This window comes from Lolium perenne, chromosome 3 (genome assembly GCF_019359855.2).
Source record: "Lolium perenne isolate Kyuss_39 chromosome 3, Kyuss_2.0, whole genome shotgun sequence".
NCBI classification, from domain to species: domain Eukaryota; kingdom Viridiplantae; phylum Streptophyta; class Magnoliopsida; order Poales; family Poaceae; genus Lolium; species Lolium perenne.
The window spans coordinates 289,066,588-289,088,433 of NC_067246.2; the positions used below are offsets into that span (position 1 = coordinate 289,066,588).

General features: G+C 47.2%; 1 protein-coding gene across 1 annotated transcript; it reads left to right on the forward strand.

Moving 5' to 3' along the window:
- Positions 1-250: 250 nt before the first annotated feature.
- LOC127345234 (inactive leucine-rich repeat receptor-like serine/threonine-protein kinase At1g60630) lies at positions 251-5,329 on the forward strand. Its single transcript, XM_051371682.2, has 2 exons — positions 251-2,014; positions 4,332-5,329. Exons 1-2 carry the CDS (start codon positions 634-636, stop codon positions 5,036-5,038), a joined length of 2,088 nt encoding a protein of 695 aa, XP_051227642.1. The 5' UTR covers positions 251-633; the 3' UTR covers positions 5,039-5,329.
- Positions 5,330-21,846: the final 16,517 nt, after the last annotated feature.

Here is a 21,846-nt window from a genome sequence, read left to right on the forward strand (position 1 = left end):
CCAAAGAATTACATTGACTGACTGGCTCACTGACACTGTGTAGTGGGCATAATCACTAACAGTGTTTACCATCACCAAGTCACGCAGGTCGTAACTCGTAAAGGCAATGATCATGCATCAGCTAAGCTCTGCAGCCCGGTCTCCAAAACATACTTACTTGCATGTGCTCTACTGTACTACTAGGACTGGAGTAATCTACTGCCGAACCCCAAAGAATTCGAAAGAATCATCTTTGTGCCTGGAGAGCTTTTGACCCGCTCGTTGATTTCATTTCGTCCAATTCCTGCTTCATTTTTCAGCCATTGCTAGTACTACTTGGCTGCACCTGAATCCGGGCCGAGCTGTCTTCTTCTTCTTCCTCCTCCCGCCGTCATGTCGCCGGCCGCCAGGTCCACGCAAAACCCACGGCCATACCAACGTACGCACGCACGCTGCTGCATTTAGTTAAGCAGCGCCAATACCAGCTGGGTTTGCTGCTCCTTTCCTTTCTGGCTGCTTGCTCTCTTTTTTACAGCTTCCACTGCTCCCAAAACCCAACCACACCACGCATTGATGCCACTCACCCGCCATTGCTGACCTTGCCTCTTCCTGCACCCGCCGCCTAGCTCACCGCCCAGTCTCCCTACTGCAATCATGAAGCCACCGAGAACCATGCCGCGGGCATGCCTCCTCCTGCTGCTCCTCTACCACCTCGCCCCGCCGCTCGCCGCCGCCACCGACGCCGACGCGCTCCTCGCCCTAAAATCCGCCCTGGACACCTCGCACCGCCTCCCGTGGAGCGCCGCCACCGCCCCCGCCCTCTGCACCGCCTGGCCGGGCGTCCGCCAGTGCGACGCCAACAACCGCGTCACCAAGCTCGTCCTGGAGAACCTCAACCTCACCGGCTCCCTGACCACCGCCCTCCTCGCCCCTCTCCGCGAGCTCCGCGTCCTCAGCCTCAAGTCCAACGCGCTCTCCGGCGCCATCCCGGACAACCTCGCCGCGGCCCTCCCCAACCTCAAGCTCCTCTACCTCTCCGGCAACCGCCTCCAGGGCCGCCTCCCGGCGTCCCTCGCCCTCCTCCGCCGCGCCACCGTGCTCGTGCTCTCGGACAACGACCTCTCCGGCGGGATCCCGCGGGAGCTCGCCTCCGGGGTGCCGCGGCTCACGGCGCTCATGCTCGACGGGAACCGCCTCACGGGGCGTGTGCCGGCGCTGCCGCAGCCCACGCTCCGGCGGCTCGACGTCTCGGGGAACCGGCTCGAGGGCCAGATCCCGGCGGTGCTCGCCAGGCGCTTCAACGCGTCCTCGTTCGAGCGCAATGCCGGGCTCTGCGGGCCCCCGCTCGCTGCGCCGTGCGCCGAAGCGCCGCTGTCCCCCGCCACGGCCGCGTTCGCGCCCCTCCCCCCGCCAGGCGGCGGCAGGCGGCGAAGCAGGAAGCTCGCCATCGTGGTCGGGTGTTCGGTGGCCGGAGCGGTGCTGCTGGCCCTCCTGCTGGCGGCGGCGGTGACGGCCTGCCGGCGCGGGAGGAACAAGCGCGTGGCGGGCGACGTCGACAAGGGCGGACCCGAAACGGGCGAGGAAGACGCGCACCACCACCAGCACCAGCAGCATCACTCGGCCAACGCGCCACCACCGGCGACGAACGCTGCGGCGGCGGCGGGCGGCGGGCGGGAGTTCTCGTGGGAGCGGGAGGGGATCGGGAAGCTGGTGTTCTGCGGCGGCGGGGCGGAGGAGATGTCCTACAGCCTGGAGGAGCTGCTGCGCGCGTCGGCGGAGACGCTGGGCCGCGGCGAGGCCGGGAGCACGTACAAGGCCGTCATGGAGACCGGCTTCATCGTCACGGTCAAGCGGATGCGGTGCGGCGACGCCGCCGCCGGAGTGGGCGCGGCGGAGTTCGGGCGGCGCGCTGAGGAGCTGGGGCGGGTGCGCCACCCGAACGTGGTGGCGCTCCGGGCCTATTTCCAGGCCAAGGAGGAGCGGCTGCTCGTCTACGACTACTACCCCAACGGCAGCCTCTTCTCCCTCATCCACGGTCAGTGCTCACTGATCACTCACTCCCCATTGCCACTGTTGTTTCTCAGGAACAATTTGCTCCTGCATTTCATCTCATTTTAGCTCAATTTCTCATTGCAATTCTCCATCCATGTTAATTAAGGGGAAACTGTCGTGTTAAACTGCACCGCTCAATTTATATCAGAAGCCATTATCATTCATATGAACTGGACAGACCATGACCGACTGTCTATCGAGGTTTTGAGCAGGCACGGGGAAAAGCACATCTTTCTTGTTGGGTACCCTACAATGCATGGATCTGGCGTGCATTGCAATCACTAGTGTACTGTAGTATCTAACCAAAGGACACTCACTGGACTCTTGTGCTGCCCTCCATTGATCCATTCCATGCTTAGCTTAGCTAGCTTTACCTTGTGGTGCTACGTGACAGATTGATATGCGTGAGCCTCATGCCTGTGCTTCACCTTAAGACGTGTGTACCTGGTGCCCAGGGTGTTTGGTCTACTTCTTAGGGTGTGTTCGGTTTGGGAATTAGGTGGAATGGAATGGAACCATTCCATTCCACTGTCACGGAACCGTTCCATCCCTGTGTTCGGTTTGGACAAAAAAATTGTCACGGAACGATTCCATCCCTGTGTTCGGTTTTGGAATGGGATGAGAATGGAATGGAATGGGTGAGATTAGTCACCCGATTAATTATTCTAAACTCGATTAATTATTTGCTAAACTTGATTAGTACTGCTAAACTTGATTAATTATTGCTAATCTTGATTAATTATTCCTAATCTTGATTAATTATTGCTAAACTTGATTAAATTAGAGTTAATCGCCCAGCATTACTGTGCCGTTCCACCTCGTCCGGCCGAATCGGCCGGACCGGTCGGTTCCGCATATTGAGGGAATATTCCCTTTTCTGGAACCATTCCATTCCACTCCATTCCAGAAAAGAACACAAGAATGTGTTCTGGGTTCCATTCCATTCCTCCCGGTTCCAAAACCGAACACATCCTTAATTCACCACTCGACATGTGTACTAGGACTAGTACCAAGCCATGTGACATAGAGCAAGAAACCTAGCCAGCTGCTTTATATTTACTAATACATGCAAGTCCCACATGAAGTGAATTGGTATCGTACGATAGGACTATAGGAGCAGTGATTCATGTGGCAGCAGAGTAGATAGATTCCATGTCACATAACTAATTACTACTCCATAAAGTAATGTGAGGAAAACATTTTTTAGTTCAAATTCAAAGAGAGCAGAGAAGTTCTATCAGAAAGTAATTTCGTAATCGCGTCGCCTAGTTTACCAGTTCCCTCCAGTGACACACAAGAAATATTGACAGAGTTATAAACCTTGCACCATTTGCTACCGACATAGGATACCCGGGAACACGTTCCCATGGAGTCATGGAGACACGGCAGAAATCTAGGCACAAAATCACTGGATCGGATAAACAATAACTGAAAATGGTGAGCTAGGAGCACTGGTAGCGCTGAGCCGCTGACTGAACCTTCATTTCACTTAAAAAACACAAGCCTCTGCACTACGTGAACATGGGAGGTTCATGTGAGTCACACAGATACTGGTCTTCTGCAAGTGAAAAAAAAAAGGTGAACTCTTTGTTCTTGTCCTAGTGCTATGAACCCATTACCCATGCACAGAACTCCATGCTTTGCCGATTCTTCAGACATAGCTAAAAAATACTAATTCCCAGAAGATATTGATCTGGTAAAACCAGCAATGATCAAATTCAAACTGAGCTGAGCTGAGGGTCAATGGTGTCCCTGCAAGCCTGTCTGCCACCGTCCAAATCCCCCCAAATTAGTTAAGACAGTCAATCCAACGCCACTCAGTCACTCACACGACAACATGTCAGGAACCGAGCTATCTATCCATCCATCCAGATCCATCCCTGCCCTGTTTCTGTTGTAGATGCCCCGGCCTGTTCTTGCCATGGCAGCATGTCCTGAATCCGAGACAGTAGATAGGGCCTGTACGTACTGCATCACCTGCAGCTTGCATTGCACTATTTCGCAAGGGACGAGAGCATAGATGCGATGCACAGGTACACAAATTTATACGCGATCGACGAATGCCTCTGTGTGAGTGTGGAGTGGTCCTTGTTGATCAGCAGTAATTGTTGCTACTACAGTACTAGCATGATCAACAGAGTCACAGGCAAAAGTTCAGACCATTCATGACCGGCCTCACACTACAGACCGTGGGGTCATAGCTAGTAAATATGGAGCTGTAAAATGAGCTAGTACCACTCATGGAGTCATGGTCATGGAGTATTATTTTCTTGCGTGTGCTAAATTAACTTGGAATGCAGGGTCGCGGCCGTCCAGCAAGGGGAAGCCGCTGCACTGGACGTCGTGCATGAAGATCGCCGAGGACATCGCCGCTGGCCTGCTCCACCTCCACCAGACACCCGCGGCCCCTATCGTGCACGGCAACCTCAAGCCCTCCAACGTGCTCCTCGGCCCGGACTTCGAGTCCTGCCTCACCGACTACGGCCTCGTTCCCGCGCTGGCCGCCGCCGACGCCTCATCGGCGGTGTCCCTCCTCTACCGCGCTCCCGAGACGCGCTCGCCCTCGGCGATGGCCAACGCATGCTTCACGTCGGCGTCAGACGTATACAGCTTCGGCGTGCTCCTGCTGGAGCTGCTCACGGGCCGGACGCCGCCCCAGGACCTCGTGGAGCTGCGCGGCGACGACGACGTCATACCGGCATGGGTGCGCGCCGCGCGCGAGGAGGAGATGACGGAGTCCGGCGGCGAGTCGGCCGCGTCCGCGGGTGGCGGTGGCGCGGAGGAGAAGCTGGGCGCGCTGATCGGCGTTGCGGCATTATGCGTGGCCGCGGACTCTGGCAGGCGGCCAACGACGGCCGAGGTGCTCCGGATGGTGCGGGAGGCGCGGGCGGAGGCCATGTCATCGTCCAACAGCAGCGACCGGTCCCCTGCGCGATGGTCCGACGCCCTGGTCGGCGCGCCGCCGCACCGGGAGCACGGCGCCGAGAGCTTCGCCGAGCGGGACTGACTGACTCACGCGGCAAATCTTTCTACGAGCCGTCTTTCTAGACTGACTGACTGACTGACTACTCGCTCGCCGAGCGGGCCCTTTCGATTGTTTCCTATTGGCTATAGCGTTCTGTTTGGCTTGGTGCCATGTAGAAAGCACTAAATCAAGCCGCGCAATGCTTAGTTTAGGGAGTAATAACTATATTCAACAGCTTGTTGTGTTTTAAATTCGGTGACAGACAAATTTCGTAGCCAATAAAAGCGGACAGTTGTATGACTGAAAACTAACTAAAAAAACTTTCTGATTTCAGTTTGCCCGAAAGACATATTTTGGTTCGCATTTTGTCAAACGGTTTTGCTATGTCTCAGTCAACTGAGATTTTCTTAAGTCTAAGTCAATTACAAAAAAGTGCTTGAGTTGCACTTTTCTGTTAAAAAAGTGCAATTGCATTTTTCTGCCAGAAATGTGCAACTAAACCGAGTTGTATTTTTTTTTAAACTGCAGTTGCACTTTTCTAAGTTGACTGAGACTTAAGAAAATCTCAGTCAACTTAGACATAGACACAATCATTCAGGTTCGTTTTCAGATAGAGGTAGGCAAAAGAGGGATTTTTGGCTTCTGCGCAAAATAGCACGGATTCTTAACTTAAAAACATTTGATAAAAAATATGTGGTAATAAACAATTGATAGAAATGTGGATCCACATAAAAAATCAGACCTGAAGTACTAGCAAAATAAGTAAACAAAAAGTTGTTCCAAATGTAACATAGGCTCCCCACACACAACCATGAGATGAGTAATTGAGTAACAGGCCCACAAGACCCATGCCCAGCAACTGATACGACACATTAGAACCCACTTTTCCCTCAAAAAAAAATTAGAACCCACTTTACCGCCTAGCTACTAGGTCTCGCGAGAGTGGTTGCGAATTTTATACCTTTTCTTTATTCACAAAAAATTCTTATACCATTTATAAATAGGTTATGTTCCTTTTTTAACGTTTAGGCAACTTTATGGAATTATAACAGAATCGTCAACTAGTACATGAAAAGTAAAATAAGGGCTACCAACTAACCAAACATCCCCTAAACCCTGACTAGCTCCGCACCGAGCAAGCACGTGAGCGGCTTCATTAGCTTCTCCCACAGTGTTGGACAATCGTCATGCCAATGATAACCACACCTATACCTCTATACTCATCAGGGTTTGTCCTAAATAAGATTTGTGAGCAAGTCTGGAGAGCGGGCTAAACTGTTCCAAGGCTTCAAAGAACATCACATGGCTGCAATGATGTTATTGACTTCAAAGGCCTTAAAGCCGCCGGTACACAAGTGAAAAACTAACTGAGGAAGTGGAGATAGATGTGGACACTCGTGTGCAAGGCTAGGAATGTTCAAGGTGATAATTGTGGTGGAACGATGCGTACCCCTTCGGGGGCATCGGTTACGTGTTTATATAGGTGTAGGGAAAAGCCCCCATACGTGGCATACATGAGATGTACGTGTACTTGTCGGAGTACTACTCCGTACCCGTACACATACGATTACATAGTCTAACACCCCCCTTAATCTAAACCACGGGAGAGGTTTAGATTATGCTTAAACTCATCTAAGGATTTTACAGCAAGAGGTTTAGTAAAACCATCAGCCACTTGATCCTTTGTAGAGATGAACACGATGTCAAGGGTGTTGTTAGCAACACGCTCATGAACAAAATGATAATCAATCTCAATGTGTTTGGTACGAGCATTAAACACTGGATTAGCAGACAAGAACGTTGCACCCAGATTATCACACCATAGACAAGGTTTCTGTTGGAGCTTCACACCGAGTTCACGTAGAACAGCTTCAATCCATATTAATTCTGTAGTAGCATTAGCCAAGGCTTTGTATTCAGCTTCTGTACTGGAACGAGAGACAATAGCTTGTTTTCTAGCACTCCAAGATACCAAATTTGGACCAAGAAAGATAACAAATCCTCCAGTAGAGCGGCGATCCTGAAGACTTTCAGACAATCTATTAACATCAGAACAGGCACTGAGAAGTGTGGAAGACGACGTTCTGAATGTAATACCAAGCTGAGATGTATCCTTAACATAACGAAGTATACGTTTAGCAGCAGTCTAGTGAGCAGTGGTAGGAGCATGAAGGTATTGACAGACCTTATTCACCGAGAACGACAGATCCGGCTGTGTAAGAGTGATATTGAAGAGCACCAGCAATACTGCGACTATCATCAGGACCTAGAGGAGTACCTTCATGCAGGGAAAGAGGCTCAGATGGAGAAAGTGAAGTAGGAGCCGATTTGCAATCAAGCATACCAACTCGAGTAAGAATGTCATGAGCATATTATCTTGAGTAAGGAGCAACCCATCACGTGTTCGTTTCACTTCAAGTCCAAGAAAGTAATGGAGATCACCCAAGTCTTTGATAGCAAAGTGGGCCATTAGATTCTTGAGCAAGACTGAGATAACATCATCAGATGAACTAGTAACAATAATATCATCAACATAAATGAGAACAAACATGGTAATACCAGACTTATCATATAGAAACAAAGAGGTGCCAGCCTTGGATGGAAGAAAACCAAGCTCTTGTAACTTGGCACTGAGCCGAGAATACCAAGCACGAGGCACTTGTTTTAACCCATAGAGAGCTTTATCAAGTCCGCAGATATGTCTGGGGGCATCGGGATGTTCAAAACCAGGGGGCTGCCTCATATAGACCTCCTCTTCCAGAACACCACGAAGAAACACGTTCTTGACATCTAGTTGCCGAAGACTGTAACCACGAGAGACAGAAATAGAGAGAACAATTCTGATAGTGGCTATCTTGACAACATGACTAAAGGTGTCTGCATAATCAATACCATACCGTTGCTTGAATCCTTTTGCAACCAACCGTGCTTTGTAACGATCAATAGTACCATCAACACGTCTTTTGATACGGTAGACCCATTTGCAGTCAATAATATTTTTGTTGAAACTAGCAGGAACGAGAGTCCAGGTCTTGTTTAACATGAGAGCATCATATTCATCTTGCATAGCAGCACGCCACTGCGTGTCTTTGAGAGCATCAGGCAAATTGCGAGGTTCACCTGTAGAGGAGAGCATACCATATCGTATAGTTCCGTCAGTATATCTTTTAGGTTGGCGTATACCTTTTTGCAAACGAGCGCGAGGTCCTGGTGGTGAAGATGGTGGTGCAGCAACAACGGAGGCATCATAATCCATCGCAGAAGAACGTACCGACGAAACATCAGGCGAAGACACACCAGGGGCACAACATTATGCGCCGCACCTGATCCATACGAGGCAACATTGTTGCTGCCGAACAGGTTGTCCGTGTCGGGGGAGACAGGCGGGCTCCCAGCGCCACGCGTCCGAGGCGGAGTGGAGGCGGTCGGGGACGTGCGCGCGGCAGACTGGCACGGGAGAGCGAGTCTCCGGCACGAAGCACGAGGCTGCGGGGCAGCGCGGTGACCCAGGAAGATCAACCCCGGGATCGCTGCCAGCAGGGGAATGTTCCATGGAATCTTCATCGTTGTTTGTGCCAGATTCAAGACTTTGCATGCTGATTTCAGCATAGGATTCTGGAGGCTATGTTGCATCATTTTGTGCAAAATTTTCAGCAGCTGTAGCATCAACCTGCGGCACAAAAACAGGAGGAGCAAAAATATGCACAATAGTAGACATATGATCATCAGTATTTGAATCAACCTCATTGGGAGTGGATGTGGGAAGTAGAAGAATTTTCTTCTTAAGAAGAGCACCGGCATTAGGATGAAGTACTTGGAACGGAAAGACATTCTCATCGAAGACAGCATCACGAGATATATAGACACGGCCTGTGGAGACATCTAGACAATTAACGCCTTTATGAAGGGGACTATATCCAAGAAAAACACATCATTTGGAGCGAAAAGCAAGCTTCTTAGAATTGTAGGGACGAAGATTGGGCCAACATGCACAACCAAAAGTTCTAAGGGCATCATAATTTGGGGTGACCTCGAGGAGACGTTCTGTAGGAGACTCAAGGTTGATGACTTTGCTAGGAAGTAAGTTTATTAGGAATGTGGCTGCAAGAAAAGCTTCATCCCAATATTTGAGAGGCATAGAAACATTAGCAAGCAAAGCAAGGCCAACCGCAACAATATGACAGTGTTTTCTTTCAGCGGAACCATTTTGTTGATGAGCATATGGACATGAAACATGGTGTGTAATACCAGATTTTTGAAAGAAGGCATTGAGTTTCTCATACTCACCACCCCAATCAGTTTGCATAGTAACAATTTTCCTATCAAACTTGCGCGCAACATAACTTTGCCAATTTAGAAAAGCTTGATAAACATCAGAACACTTTTTTAGCAAATAGATCCAAACAAACTTGCTATAGTCATCAATAAAGCTTACATAATAGGCATGTTTCACAACAGAAATAGGTGCAGGACCCCATACATCAGAAAAGACTTGCTCAAAGGGAGCAGTGGATCTACTGGTGGAGATGGGATATGGCAACTGGTGACTCTTAGCTAGTTGACAAGAATCACAGACATACGGAGTAATTTCTGGGGTGTAAGCTATTTTATTTCTTCTAAGAACTTGTTGAATGACAAACGAAGACGGATGTCCTAGACGACGATGTCATGTAGATGATGAAGGCTTTATTGTGATGAAGCATGCTTGGAGGACGCGACAGAAATGGGCATCAAGGGATAGAGTCCTCCATAGCAGGGGCCTTTAAACATGATTCGTCGTGTTGCTTGGTCCTTAATCAAAAAGAAGAAAGGATGGAACTCAATGAAAACATGATTATCAAGAGTAAATCGGTGAAAAAATAATAGACTTTTGGAAGCACTTGGAACATGTAGGATATCATGAAGATTGAAAGAGTTATTAGAGGTGAACAAAACTGAATGACCAATGTTACTAATATGCATACCTGATCCTTCAGCAGTGCGAACACAATCATGTCCATCATACTTGTCATGAGTATGGAGCTTGCTTAGCTCAATGGTGATGTGGTCGTTTGACGTGGGCATAACCCTTTGGGTACTCGACATTGCCATACCCGGTGCAAACTATGAAGCTGGACCAGCACAAGGACTCGACGAGCTGGACCTGCACGCGCCTTAACTTGGACTACAAGGAAAGAAGACTCCAACACGAATCCTACTAGGACTCTTGTAAACCCTAGCTTGGCTGATATATAAAGCCAGGCAGGGGCGCCCCTTAGGGATACGGACAATCAGAAACATAATCATAGAGGCGACTGATACGTCCCCGACGTATCCATAATTTCTGTCGTTCCATGCTTGTTTTATGACAATACTTACATGTTTTGCTTGCACTTTATGATGATTTCATGCATTTTCCGGAACTAACCTATTAACGAGATGCCACAAGCAGTTCCTATTTTCTCATTGTTTTGGTTCCAGAAAGGCTGTTCGGGCAATATTCTCGGAATTGGACGAAATCAACGCCAAACCTCCTATTTTTCCCGGAAGCATCCAGAACACCGAAGAGGAGTCGGAGAGGGGCCAGAGGGCCACCAGACCATAAGGCGGCGCGGCCTGGCCTGGGCCCGCGCCACCCTATGGTGTGGAGCCCCAGTGCCCCCTCGCGCCGCCTCTTCGCCTATAAAATCCCTTTCGACCTAAAAACACCGTACCAATTGACGAAACTCCAGAAAGACTCCAGGCGCCGCCGCCATCGCGAAACTCCAATTCGGGGGACAGAACTGCTGTTCCGCACCTGCCGAACAGGAAGTGCCCCGGAAGCCATCTCCATCAACGCCATCGCCTCCGCCATGCTCCGTGAGTAGTTCCCCCATGGACTACGGGTTCTAGCAAAGAGCTATGTCGGTATACTCTCCCCCATGTACTTCAATACAATGGTCACCTGCGCTGCCTTACATGATAGAGCTTCATCTGATGTAATCGGTGTTGTGTTTGTTGGGATCCGATGGATGATACATTATGATTAGTCTATCTATAAAGTTTGTGAAGTTATTGTTGCTGCAATCTTGTTATGCTTAATGCTTGTCACTAGGGCCCGAGTGGCATGATCTTAGATTTAAGCTCTACATTGTTGCTTAGATTGTATCTACAAGTTGTATGCACATGTCACTGTCCGGAACCAATGGCCCCGAAGTGAGAAGAATCGGGACAACCGGAGGGGATGGTAGTGATGTGAGGATCACATGTTTTCACGGTGTGTTAATGCTTTGCTCCGGTACTCTATTAAAAGGAGTACCTTAATATCCAGTAGTTTCCCTTGAGGCCCGGCTGCCACCGGCTGGTAGGACAAAAGATGTTGTGCAAGTTTCTCATTGCGAGCACGTACGACTATATACGGAAAACATGCCTACATAATTAATAAGCCTGATGTTCTTTCTTAATGCCTTTGATTCCTATCAATTGCCCAACTGTAATTTGTTCACCCAACACTTGTTATTGGAGAGTTACCACTAGTGTAGATCGCTGGGAACCCCGGTCCATATTTCATCATCAAATACTTGTTCTACATGTCATCATATTACCTCTGTGTTACTATTACTGCTGCTGTGTTACTATTACTACTGCTCTCATATTACTGCTACTTTCACATCACCCCTGTTACTAGTGCTTTTCCAGGTGCAGCTGAATTGACAACTCAGTTGTTAAGGCTTATAAGTATTCTTTACCTCCCCTTGTGTCGAATCAATAAATTTGGGTTATACTACCCTCGAAGACTATCGCGATCCCCTATACTTGTGGGTTATCAAGACTGTTTTCTGGCGCCGTTGCCGGGGAGGCATAGCTCTACTCATAAGTTCACCTGGGGAGTACACTCTACCTCTCTCTCTGTTTTTAATTTGTTTTATTTTGCTTTGCTTAGTTTACTTTTGCCTAGTTTATTTGTGCTTAGTTTATTTCTACCTAGTGTTAGTTTGCGTAGTTTTGCTTAGTTTATTTTTGTCTTGTTTTATTTGTCTCATATACCCAAAAAATCCATAAAAATTTGAAAAACCAAAAAAATTAAAAACTACTGTTATGGGAGAACCTACAACCTACTTGGAGCTCATAGAATGTTATAATAATTATAGAAAATCAAGAGCTGGTGAAATAATGAGTGCTATGATAGAAAAAGTGGATACAATTGCTAAAATCTTGCTTAAACGCCATGATATAAACTGTTGCTCTCAACAGGATACTAAACATCTTAAATTTCAATGTGGCTTTAGTGAGGAATTTTTAATTAAGAACTATAATCGGAATTGCTATATTCATTATGGGTTCGAAGAGGTAGAACAATTTGTCGTGTTTATGGGAGCCTCTGAGATCGAATCCTTCATGGTTGAGAATTATGAAACTTGTGTTGTTTGTAAGGACCTTAAAGATTATGTCTCTTCTATCCTTAATTGTTGCATAGAATGCTTCGGTAATAATCCTTATATCATTGATTATAAAGAGAGACACATTAATGCACAAGAATGCACTCACAATTTGCAGGAACCGGTGGAAGAAGAAATTGATGAACCTGAAAGCTCATTGGATGAAAAAGAGGAGGAAATTGATGAACCTGAAAGCTCATTGGATGAAAAAGAAGAGGAGAGCGACGAACAAAAGGAGGAAGAATGGATTAGCTACCCATGCCAACCTTCTAATGAGAGTAACTCTTTATCTCTTACATTATTTGATTGTCCTCCATGCTTACCGAAAGAGGTTGAATGTTATGTTCCTGTGGATTCTCTTGAAATAGTACCTATGAGTAATACTTGTGAGAATAATTATGCTACTGTTATTTATGATAATCCATGCTACTTTGATAAATCTTATGATAATGCTTTGTTTGTGCCTGATGTCGAAATGCATGGTACTAAAGAATTTTGCTTGGCAAATGTTTATGATAAATCTCTAGATGATGGTCCTATGTTACTTGATAATATTAATTGTGCTACTAATGAAAATGGGATTGGAGAGTTCTTGACTTATTCTATGAGTCCCATATCTCTTGAGAATGATCAACTACCTTGTTATATTATTAATAAAAGTAAGTTTGAAAGCATTAAATCCACTATTCTTGAACTTGATAAAAATTATATGTTTGTGGATCATGAAAAGTATGCTGCATGTGATAGCTATATTGTTGAGTTTGTTCATGAAGCTACTGAAAATTATTATGAGAGAGGAAAACATGGTTGTAGAAATTTGCATAGTATTAATACGCCTCTCTATATGCTTAAAATTTTGAAGTTATACTTATTCTATCTTCCTATGCTTGTTACTTTGCTTTTCATGAACTTGTTTATTTACAAGATTCCTTTGCATAGGAAGCATGTTAGGCTTAAATGTGTTATGGATTTGCCTCTTGATGCTCTCTTTTGCTTCAAATACTATTTCTTGCGAGTGCATCATTAAAACTGCTGAGCCCATCTTAATGGCTATAAAGAAAGAACTTCTTGGGAGATAACCCATGTGTTATTTTGCTACAGTACTTTGTTTTATATTTGTGTCTTGGAAGTTGTTTACTACTGTAGCAACCTCTCCTTATCTTAGTTTTGTGTTTTGTTGTGCCAAGTGAAGCCTCTAATCGAAGGTTGATACTAGATTTGGATTTCTGCGCAGAAACAGATTTCTACCTGTCACGAATCTGGGCTGTTTTCTCTGTAGAAACATCAGAAAAATATGCCAATTTACGTGCGTGTTCCTCAGATATGTACGCAACTTTCATTAGTTTTGAGTTTTCTGATTTGAGCAACGGAAGTATTTTATTAAAATTCGTCTTTACTGGCTGTTCTGTTTTGGCAGATTCTGTCTCTATTTTTTTGCATTGTCTCTTGCGGACTTTAAGCGAGCTTTTCTAGACGTAGAGAGCTGTAGCTAATGTTTTATTGAGTTCTTGCAATGTGCCACTACAGGACCAAGGTGGATTCAAATTTTTTGAGTACTAATCCCTCTAATGAAGTTTATGAGAAGTTTGTTGTGAAGGAAGTTTTCAAGGGTCAAGAGAGGAGGATGATATATGATCAAGAAGAGTGAAAAGTCTAAACTTGGGGATGCCCCCGTGGTTCATCCCTGCATATTTCAAGAAGACTCAAGCGTCTAAGCTTGGGGATGCCCAAGGCATCCCCTTCTTCATCAACTTATCAGGTTCCTCCCCTGAAACTATATTTTTATTCAGTCACATCATATGTGCTTTACTTGGAGTGTCTGTGTGTTTATTTTCGTTTTGTTTTTGTTTGAATAAGATCGGATCCTAGCAATCCTTGATTGGGAGAGATACACGCTCCGCTTTTTCATATGAACACTTGTTCTTCGTTTTACTTTTAATGTTCAATGATAAAAGTTGGAAGCTACATCACTTATTGGTTATTTGGTTGGGAAAAGAAAATGCCTCATATGTTGTGGATAATTTGACACTTGGCAATTGTTTTGAGCTCTCAAGTGGATCATTAAGTTTTTGCATGTAGTTTAAACCTATTAGTGGAGAACTACCGTAAAGCTTGTTAAAATTGGTTTGCATAATTGATCTCTCTTAAGGTCTAGATATTTTCCGGTAAAGTGTTTGAGCAACAAGGAAGACAGTGTAGAGTATTATAATGCTTGCGATATGTTCTTATGTAAGTTTTGCTGTACCGGTTCATACTTGTGTTTGCTTCAAACAACCTTGCTAGCCTAAGCCTTGTATTGAGAGGGAATACTTCTCATGCATCCAAAATCCTTGAGCCAAAAACTATGCCATTTGTGTCCACCATACCTACCTACTATGTGGTATTTCCTGCCATTCCAAAGTAAATTGCTTGAGTGCTACCTTTAAACAATTCAAAATTTATTACCTCTGATTTGTGTTAATGTTTTATAGCTCATGAGGAAGTATGTGGTGTTTAGCTTTCAACCTTGTCATTTACTTTTGACGGACTCTCATATGGACTAGTGGCACATCCGCTTATCCAATAATTTTGCAAAAAGAGCTGGCAATGGGATTCCCAGTTCCAAATTAATCAAACTAAATAGACACTCCTCCATGGTATGTGATTGATGGACGGCACCCGAAGGATTCGGTTAGCCATGGCTTGTGTAAGCAAAGGTTGGGAGGAGTGTCATCATCATAATAAAACTAAAATAAAAAGGCACTCCTTCATGGTATGAGATTGTTGGCATGCACCCGAGGATTCGGTTAGCCATGGTTTGTGAAAGAAAGGTTGGAAGGAGTGCCACCCAAAAATAAATATGCAATAATTCATGGGAGCCGCTCTTGAAAGTCCGGTTGGCGAGGTAGTTAGTGTACCCATTACCATTCGTTGACAACAACAAACACCTCTCAAAATTTTACTTTTATGCTCTCTATATGTTTTTAAAACCAAAGCTCTAGCACAAATATAGCAATCGATGCTTTCCTCTTTGAAGGACCATTCTTTTACTTTTATGTTGAGTCAGTTACCCATTTCCTCCCACCTTAGAAGCAAACACTTGTGTTAACTATGCATTGATTCTTACATACTTGCATATTTGCATTCATCATATTACTTTGTGTTGACAATTATCCATGAGATATGCATGTTGAAAGTTGAAAGCAACCGCTGAAACTTATATCTTCCTTTGTGTTGCTTCAATGCCTTTACTTTGAATCTATTGCTTTATGAGTTAACTCTTGTGCAATCTTTTGATGCTTGTCTTGAAAGTACTCTTTATGAAAAGTTTTGCTATATGTTATCTATTTTGTTAGCAACTATAGATCATTGCCTTGAGTCACTTCATTCATTTCATATGCTTTGTAATAGTATGATCAAGGTTATGTAAGTAGCATGTCACTACAGAAATTATTCTTTTTATCGTTTACCTGCTCGGGACGAGCAGGAACTAAGCTTGGGGATGCTGATACGTCCCCGACGTATCCATAATTTCTGTCGTTCCATGCTTGTTTTATGACAATACTTACATGTTTTGCTTGCACTTTATGATGATTTCATGCATTTTCCGGAACTAACCTATTAACGAGATGCCATAGTGCCAGTTCCTGTTTTCTGCTGTTTTTGGTTCCAGAAAGGCTGTTCGGGCAATATTCTCGAAATTGGACGAAATCAACGCCAAACCTCCTATTTTTCCCGGAAGCATCCAGAACACCGAAGAGGAGTCGGAGAGGGGCCAGAGGGCCACCAGACCATAAGGCGGCGCGGCCTGGCCTGGGCCCGCGCCACCCTATGGTGTGGAGCCCCCAGGTGCCCCCCTGCGCCGCCTCTTCGCCTATAAAATCCCTTTCGACCTAAAAACACCGTACCAATTGACGAAACTCCAGAAAGACTCCAGGGGCGCCGCCGCCATCGCGAAACTCCAATTCGGGGGACAGAACTCTGTTCCGGCACCCTGCCGGAACAGGGAAGTGCCCCCGGAAGCCATCTCCATCAACGCCATCGCCTCCGCCATGCTCCGTGAGTAGTTCCCCCATGGACTACGGGTTCTAGCAGTAGCTATGTCGGTATACTCTCCCCCATGTACTTCAATACAATGGTCTCATGAGCTGCCTTACATGATTGAGATTCATCTGATGTAATCGGTGTTGTGTTTGTTGGGATCCGATGGATGATACATTATGATTAGTCTATCTATAAAGTTTGTGAAGTTATTATTGCTGCAATCTTGTTATGCTTAATGCTTGTCACTAGGGCCCGAGTGGCATGATCTTAGATTTAAGCTCTACATTGTTGCTTAGATTGTATCTACAAGTTGTATGCACATGTCACTGTCCGGAACCAATGGCCCCGAAGTGAGAAGAATCGGGACAACCGGAGGGGATGGTAGTGATGTGAGGATCACATGTTTTCACGGTGTGTTAATGCTTTGCTCCGGTACTCTATTAAAAGGAGTACCTTAATATCCAGTAGTTTCCCTTGAGGCCCGGCTGCCACCGGCTGGTAGGACAAAAGATGTTGTGCAAGTTTCTCATTGCGAGCACGTACGACTATATACGGAAAACATGCCTACATAATTAATAAGCCTGATGTTCTTTCTTAATGCCTTTGATTCCTATCAATTGCCCAACTGTAATTTGTTCACCCAACACTTGTTATTGGAGAGTTACCACTAGTGTAGATCGCTGGGAACCCCGGTCCATATTTCATCATCAAATACTTGTTCTACATGTCATCATATTACCTCTGTGTTACTATTACTGCTGCTGTGTTACTATTACTACTGCTCTCATATTACTGCTACTTTCACATCACCCCTGTTACTAGTGCTTTTCCAGGTGCAGCTGAATTGACAACTCAGTTGTTAAGGCTTATAAGTATTCTTTACCTCCCCTTGTGTCGAATCAATAAATTTGGGTTATACTACCCTCGAAGACTATCGCGATCCCCTATACTTGTGGGTTATCAGCGACACGCCTAGAAACCGCCACCCGCGGATTAGAACTGGACTAGATCCAACAACTCCACCTATGGCGGCCCCCTGTACCCATATATTCATATACTGGATTGCTAGCAGGGCGTAGCGATCCTCCACCGCGGGGACGTGAACCTGGGTACGTCGTGTACCGCCTCGCTCCCGGAACTTCCGTCGCCGCCTTTCTCTAAAACCCAAGTCCCTCATGGTGGGCATTGCCGAGGAACCGCATTATCAATTGGCGCCGTCTGTGGGAAAGCGTCGACTGGATTTTGTCATCCGGGCGGGATCCATCAAGATTGTCATCAAACGAGGTTTGAAGATCACGAAAAAACCAATAACATCCCAGTTCAATCAAACTGGCGCAGCCGCAGGATCGCCGTAGCCGCTTGGCAGGGAGACGCATAGACGGAGCACAGCCGTGCATAATCAGCCAGACGTTTTAACATCAGTATCATCAGCGATTCAATGGAACCAAGCAGGCGAAACCTTGGGATCAAGACTGCTCCGTGAGAACCACACCTGAAACAAGCGGATATTTTTCGCAGCCGAATCATGTTGAAGTTGGTTTAGTACCCGGCTCCCAACTCCCTGGTGGCCACGTCAAAGCAAATAAGGAAAGCATCAATCGAGTTGCAGGGAAAAAGAAAGAAGTCGGACATCTATGTCCAAAACAAAGGTCATCCTAGACAAAAACGGACTGATCTATGTCATGTATGGACTTACCGGCCAATGACCTGATCAAGATGCATCCAAGTCAAGTACTAATGAAATCATATGAAGACAAGGAGAATATCAAGGCGCTATTACTCTACGATACGGGCATCCGACGACTCGATTTCATCCGACACAAAAAACAATCAGATTGAAACAAAGCTTCGACTGCCCTGCCTGGTCGACTGTGCCCCGCCACTACGACAGCTGTTGTGCACTTGCCGCGCTCGGGAGCTCGCCTGTCATGGACCCGACATTACGAACTCAATATATTCAGATGCTCACCCGCCGCGGATCGGCCATATCAGCTGCGTCCTCTTCATCGGCCACGTCAGCCAGGCGTCACGTGGCTATATCAACTATTTCGGAAGCTCACCCGCCGCGGATCGGCCATATCAGTTGCGTCCTCTTCATCGGCCACGTCAGCCAGGCGCCGCGTGGCTACATCATATTATTTCCGGCCGCACAATTATTTCGGTTGCGCCCGCCGCGTGGATTATCTTGGATGGCGCAGTTATTTCGGCTGCGCTCGCCGCGTGGATTATCTTGGATGGCGCCGGTTCGCTGGAACCCAATAAGATATGAAGACTATTACTCCCATCAGGATCGCCGGTTCGCTGGAACCGAAGAAGATATGAAGACTATTACTCCCATCGGGAGCGCCGGTTCGCTGGAACCCAAGAAGATATGAAGACTATTACTCCCATCGGGAGCACCGGTTCGCTGGGCGCTGGTTCACTGGAATCCAAGAAAATATGAAGACTATTACTCCCATCGGGAGCGCCGGTTCGTTGGGCGCTGGTTCGCTGGAATCCACGCTGGAATTCAAGAAGATATGAAGACTCCTTAGTCCCATCGGGAGCATTGGAATTCAAGAAGACATGAAGATCTCCGACTATTTTGCTAGTTCGCTGGAATTCAAGCAAGATTTGAAGACTCTTTATACCTGAAATTGCCATCTAAAAGCCTTTGAAAATACGAGCGCCTTGAAGATTCGACTTGGCTCACGGTCCCTTGAAGATTTGACTGTGCGCACAGTCCCTTGAAGATTCGACTGGGCTCACGGTCCCTTGAAGATTTGACTGTGCTCACAGTCCCTTGAAGATTCGACTGTGCTCACGGTCCCTTGAAGATTCGACTGTGCTCACGTTCCCTTGAAGATTTGACTGTGCTCACAGTCCCTTGAAGATTCGACTGGGCTCACGGCCCCTTGAAGATTTGACTGTGCTCACGGCCCCTTGAAGATTCGACTGTGCTCACGGTCCCTTGAAGATTCGACTGTGCTCACAGTCCCTTGAAGATTCGACTGGGCTCACGGTCCCTTGAAGATTTGACTATGCTCACAGTCCCTTAAAGATTTGACTGTGCTCACGGCCCCCTGAAGATTACAACGGGGACCTTGCTCTTTTTCTTTGCTATAGATGCCTCAAAGAGTGCCGCAGATAGCAAGGATCAAGAAACAACGGGGACCTTGCTCTTTTCCTTTGCTATAGATGCCTCAAAAAGTGCCGCAGATAGCAAGGATCATGAAACACGTACGAAAACGACCCACGCTTGATACTTAATTTAAACTGCAGAAGTATCAAAGAGTGACGGAGTCATCGGCAGATCTAGTGCCACCGATCTATTCGGGAGCTGCTGTCAAGACATGCATCGGTTGAAAGCAAAGTTGCATATACAACGGGTTTAGCAAGACCCGCAACACGAGCTGATCACTCAAATGATTTGCTGCCGATAAACTTACAAACAATGGCATCAACGATGCTCAAGGTGCATTAAGAATTGCCCCTTGAAATAAACAACAATGTGTCAACGACACCTGAAGAAAACTATAAACATCGAGTTGCTCGATTCACGGTTGCAAGCATCAGTATCCAGACTCGGGGGCTACTTCCATTGGGAGCGCTGGACGCGCACCCGATAAAATCATCGGCTCCTCCTGGGTATCATCCGAATCATCGGCTCCTCCTGGGTATCATCCGAATCATCGGCTCCTCCTGGGTATCATCCGAATCATCGGCTCTTCTGGGCCATCATCCAAATCATCGGTTCCTCTGGGACAAGATCCAAATCATCGGCTCCTCTGGGCCATCATACAAATCATCGGCTCCTCTGGGCCATCATCCAAATCATCGGTTCCTCTGGGACAAAATCCAAATCATCGGCTCCTCTGTGACATCATCCAAATCGTCAAATCCTCTATCTATGAAATCATCGGAGTCATTGACATCATGTTCTCGGAACTCGAAGACATGTACGGTATTCGACTCAGCATTTTACACTCTATACATAATTGTTTCATATTCATTTACAGGCTCGGGGGCTACTCCCATCGGGAGCGCTGGTCGCGCACCCGAGAAAAAGATGGCAACCTCGCCAACAAAGAAGAATAAACTTGAAGACGTCGACATCAACAATCAAGATCTTCGATTAGTACAACTTGAGTCTATGCGTGGCTCCAAGCACCCGCCCATAAACTCGGGGGCTAGTCCCATCGGGAGCGCTTCGCGCACCCGACAGAAAGCAACTTCGACTCTACATCAAGCACAAGATTCAACATATGATCAAGACATTCGGCGAAGACAACTTTAGTCCCTGCCCGAAGCTTCACTTCGGCCAGACACTCGGGGGCTACTGACGTGGGCATAACCCTTTGGGTACTCGACATTGCCATACCCGGTGCAAACTATGAAGCTGGACCATCACAAGGACTCGACGAGCTGGACCTGCACGCGCCTCAACTTGGACTACAAGGAAAGAAGACTCCAACACGAATCCTACTAGGACTCTTGTAAACCCTAGCTTGACTGATATATAAAGCCAGGCAGGGGCGCCCCTTAGGGATACGGACAATCAGAAACATAATCATAGAGGCGACACGCCTAGAAACCGCAACCCGCGGATTAGAACTAGACTAGATCCAACAACTCCGCCTATGGCGGCCCCCTGTACCCATATATTCATATACTGGATTGCTAGCAGGACGTAGTGATCCTCCACCGCGGGGACGTGAACCTGGGTACGTCGTGTACCGCCTCGCTCCCGGAACTTCCGTCGCCGCCTTTCTCTAAAACCCAAGCCCCTCATGGTGGGCATTGCCGAGGAACCGCCTCGTCATCGGTGGCGCCAGTGTCATAGTACCAGTTGGTGTCAACTCCAGTGAAGTTGGCACCTTTATTCCCACGGTCTCCATCACCACGAGGATCATCAACGTAGCGCCACCAACAGTCACGGGCGGGGTGCCCATGGATGTCACATATCTGACATGTGGTATTGACATAGGGAGTGGGATGGTGGTCAACACCCACCTCCATCACGTCGGTCTTCATCATGTCGACGAGGAGGGCGCTCGTCATCATATCGGCGCCCTTGGTATCCGCCACCATCGCGGCGGCCCTGATCATCGCGACGGTCGCGATAGTCGCGGCGATCACGGTAGTCCTGCCGGCCGCGGTCATCACCACGACCATGATCATCATAGGGTGGTTGCTCGTCATATGGCTACTGGCGAGGATGGTCCTCCTGGCATGGATGATCAGGTCCACGTGGAGGTGCACCACCGCGGCGCGCTACGTTGGCCGAAGAGGTGAAGCCCTCATCGGTCTTGTGCATGCGATCATACGCCTGAACCTGGCCGAGGAGATCGTTGAGGGTGGTGCCAGGGTTGGCGTTGACGGCGGTGCGGAGGGTGTTGTAGTGGCTGTCGAGGCCCTTGAGGACATACCAGATTAGGTTGTCGGCGTCGA

Excerpts from the sequence above, each read along its gene's own strand:
- LOC127345234 (XM_051371682.2), top strand. The coding sequence starts at position 634 with ATGAAGCCACCGAGAACCATGCCGCGGGCATGCCTCCTCCTGCTGCTC. Across the intron at positions 2,015-4,331 it reads CCTCTTCTCCCTCATCCACG|GGTCGCGGCCGTCCAGCAAG; the intron begins GTCAGTGCTCAC and ends CTTGGAATGCAG.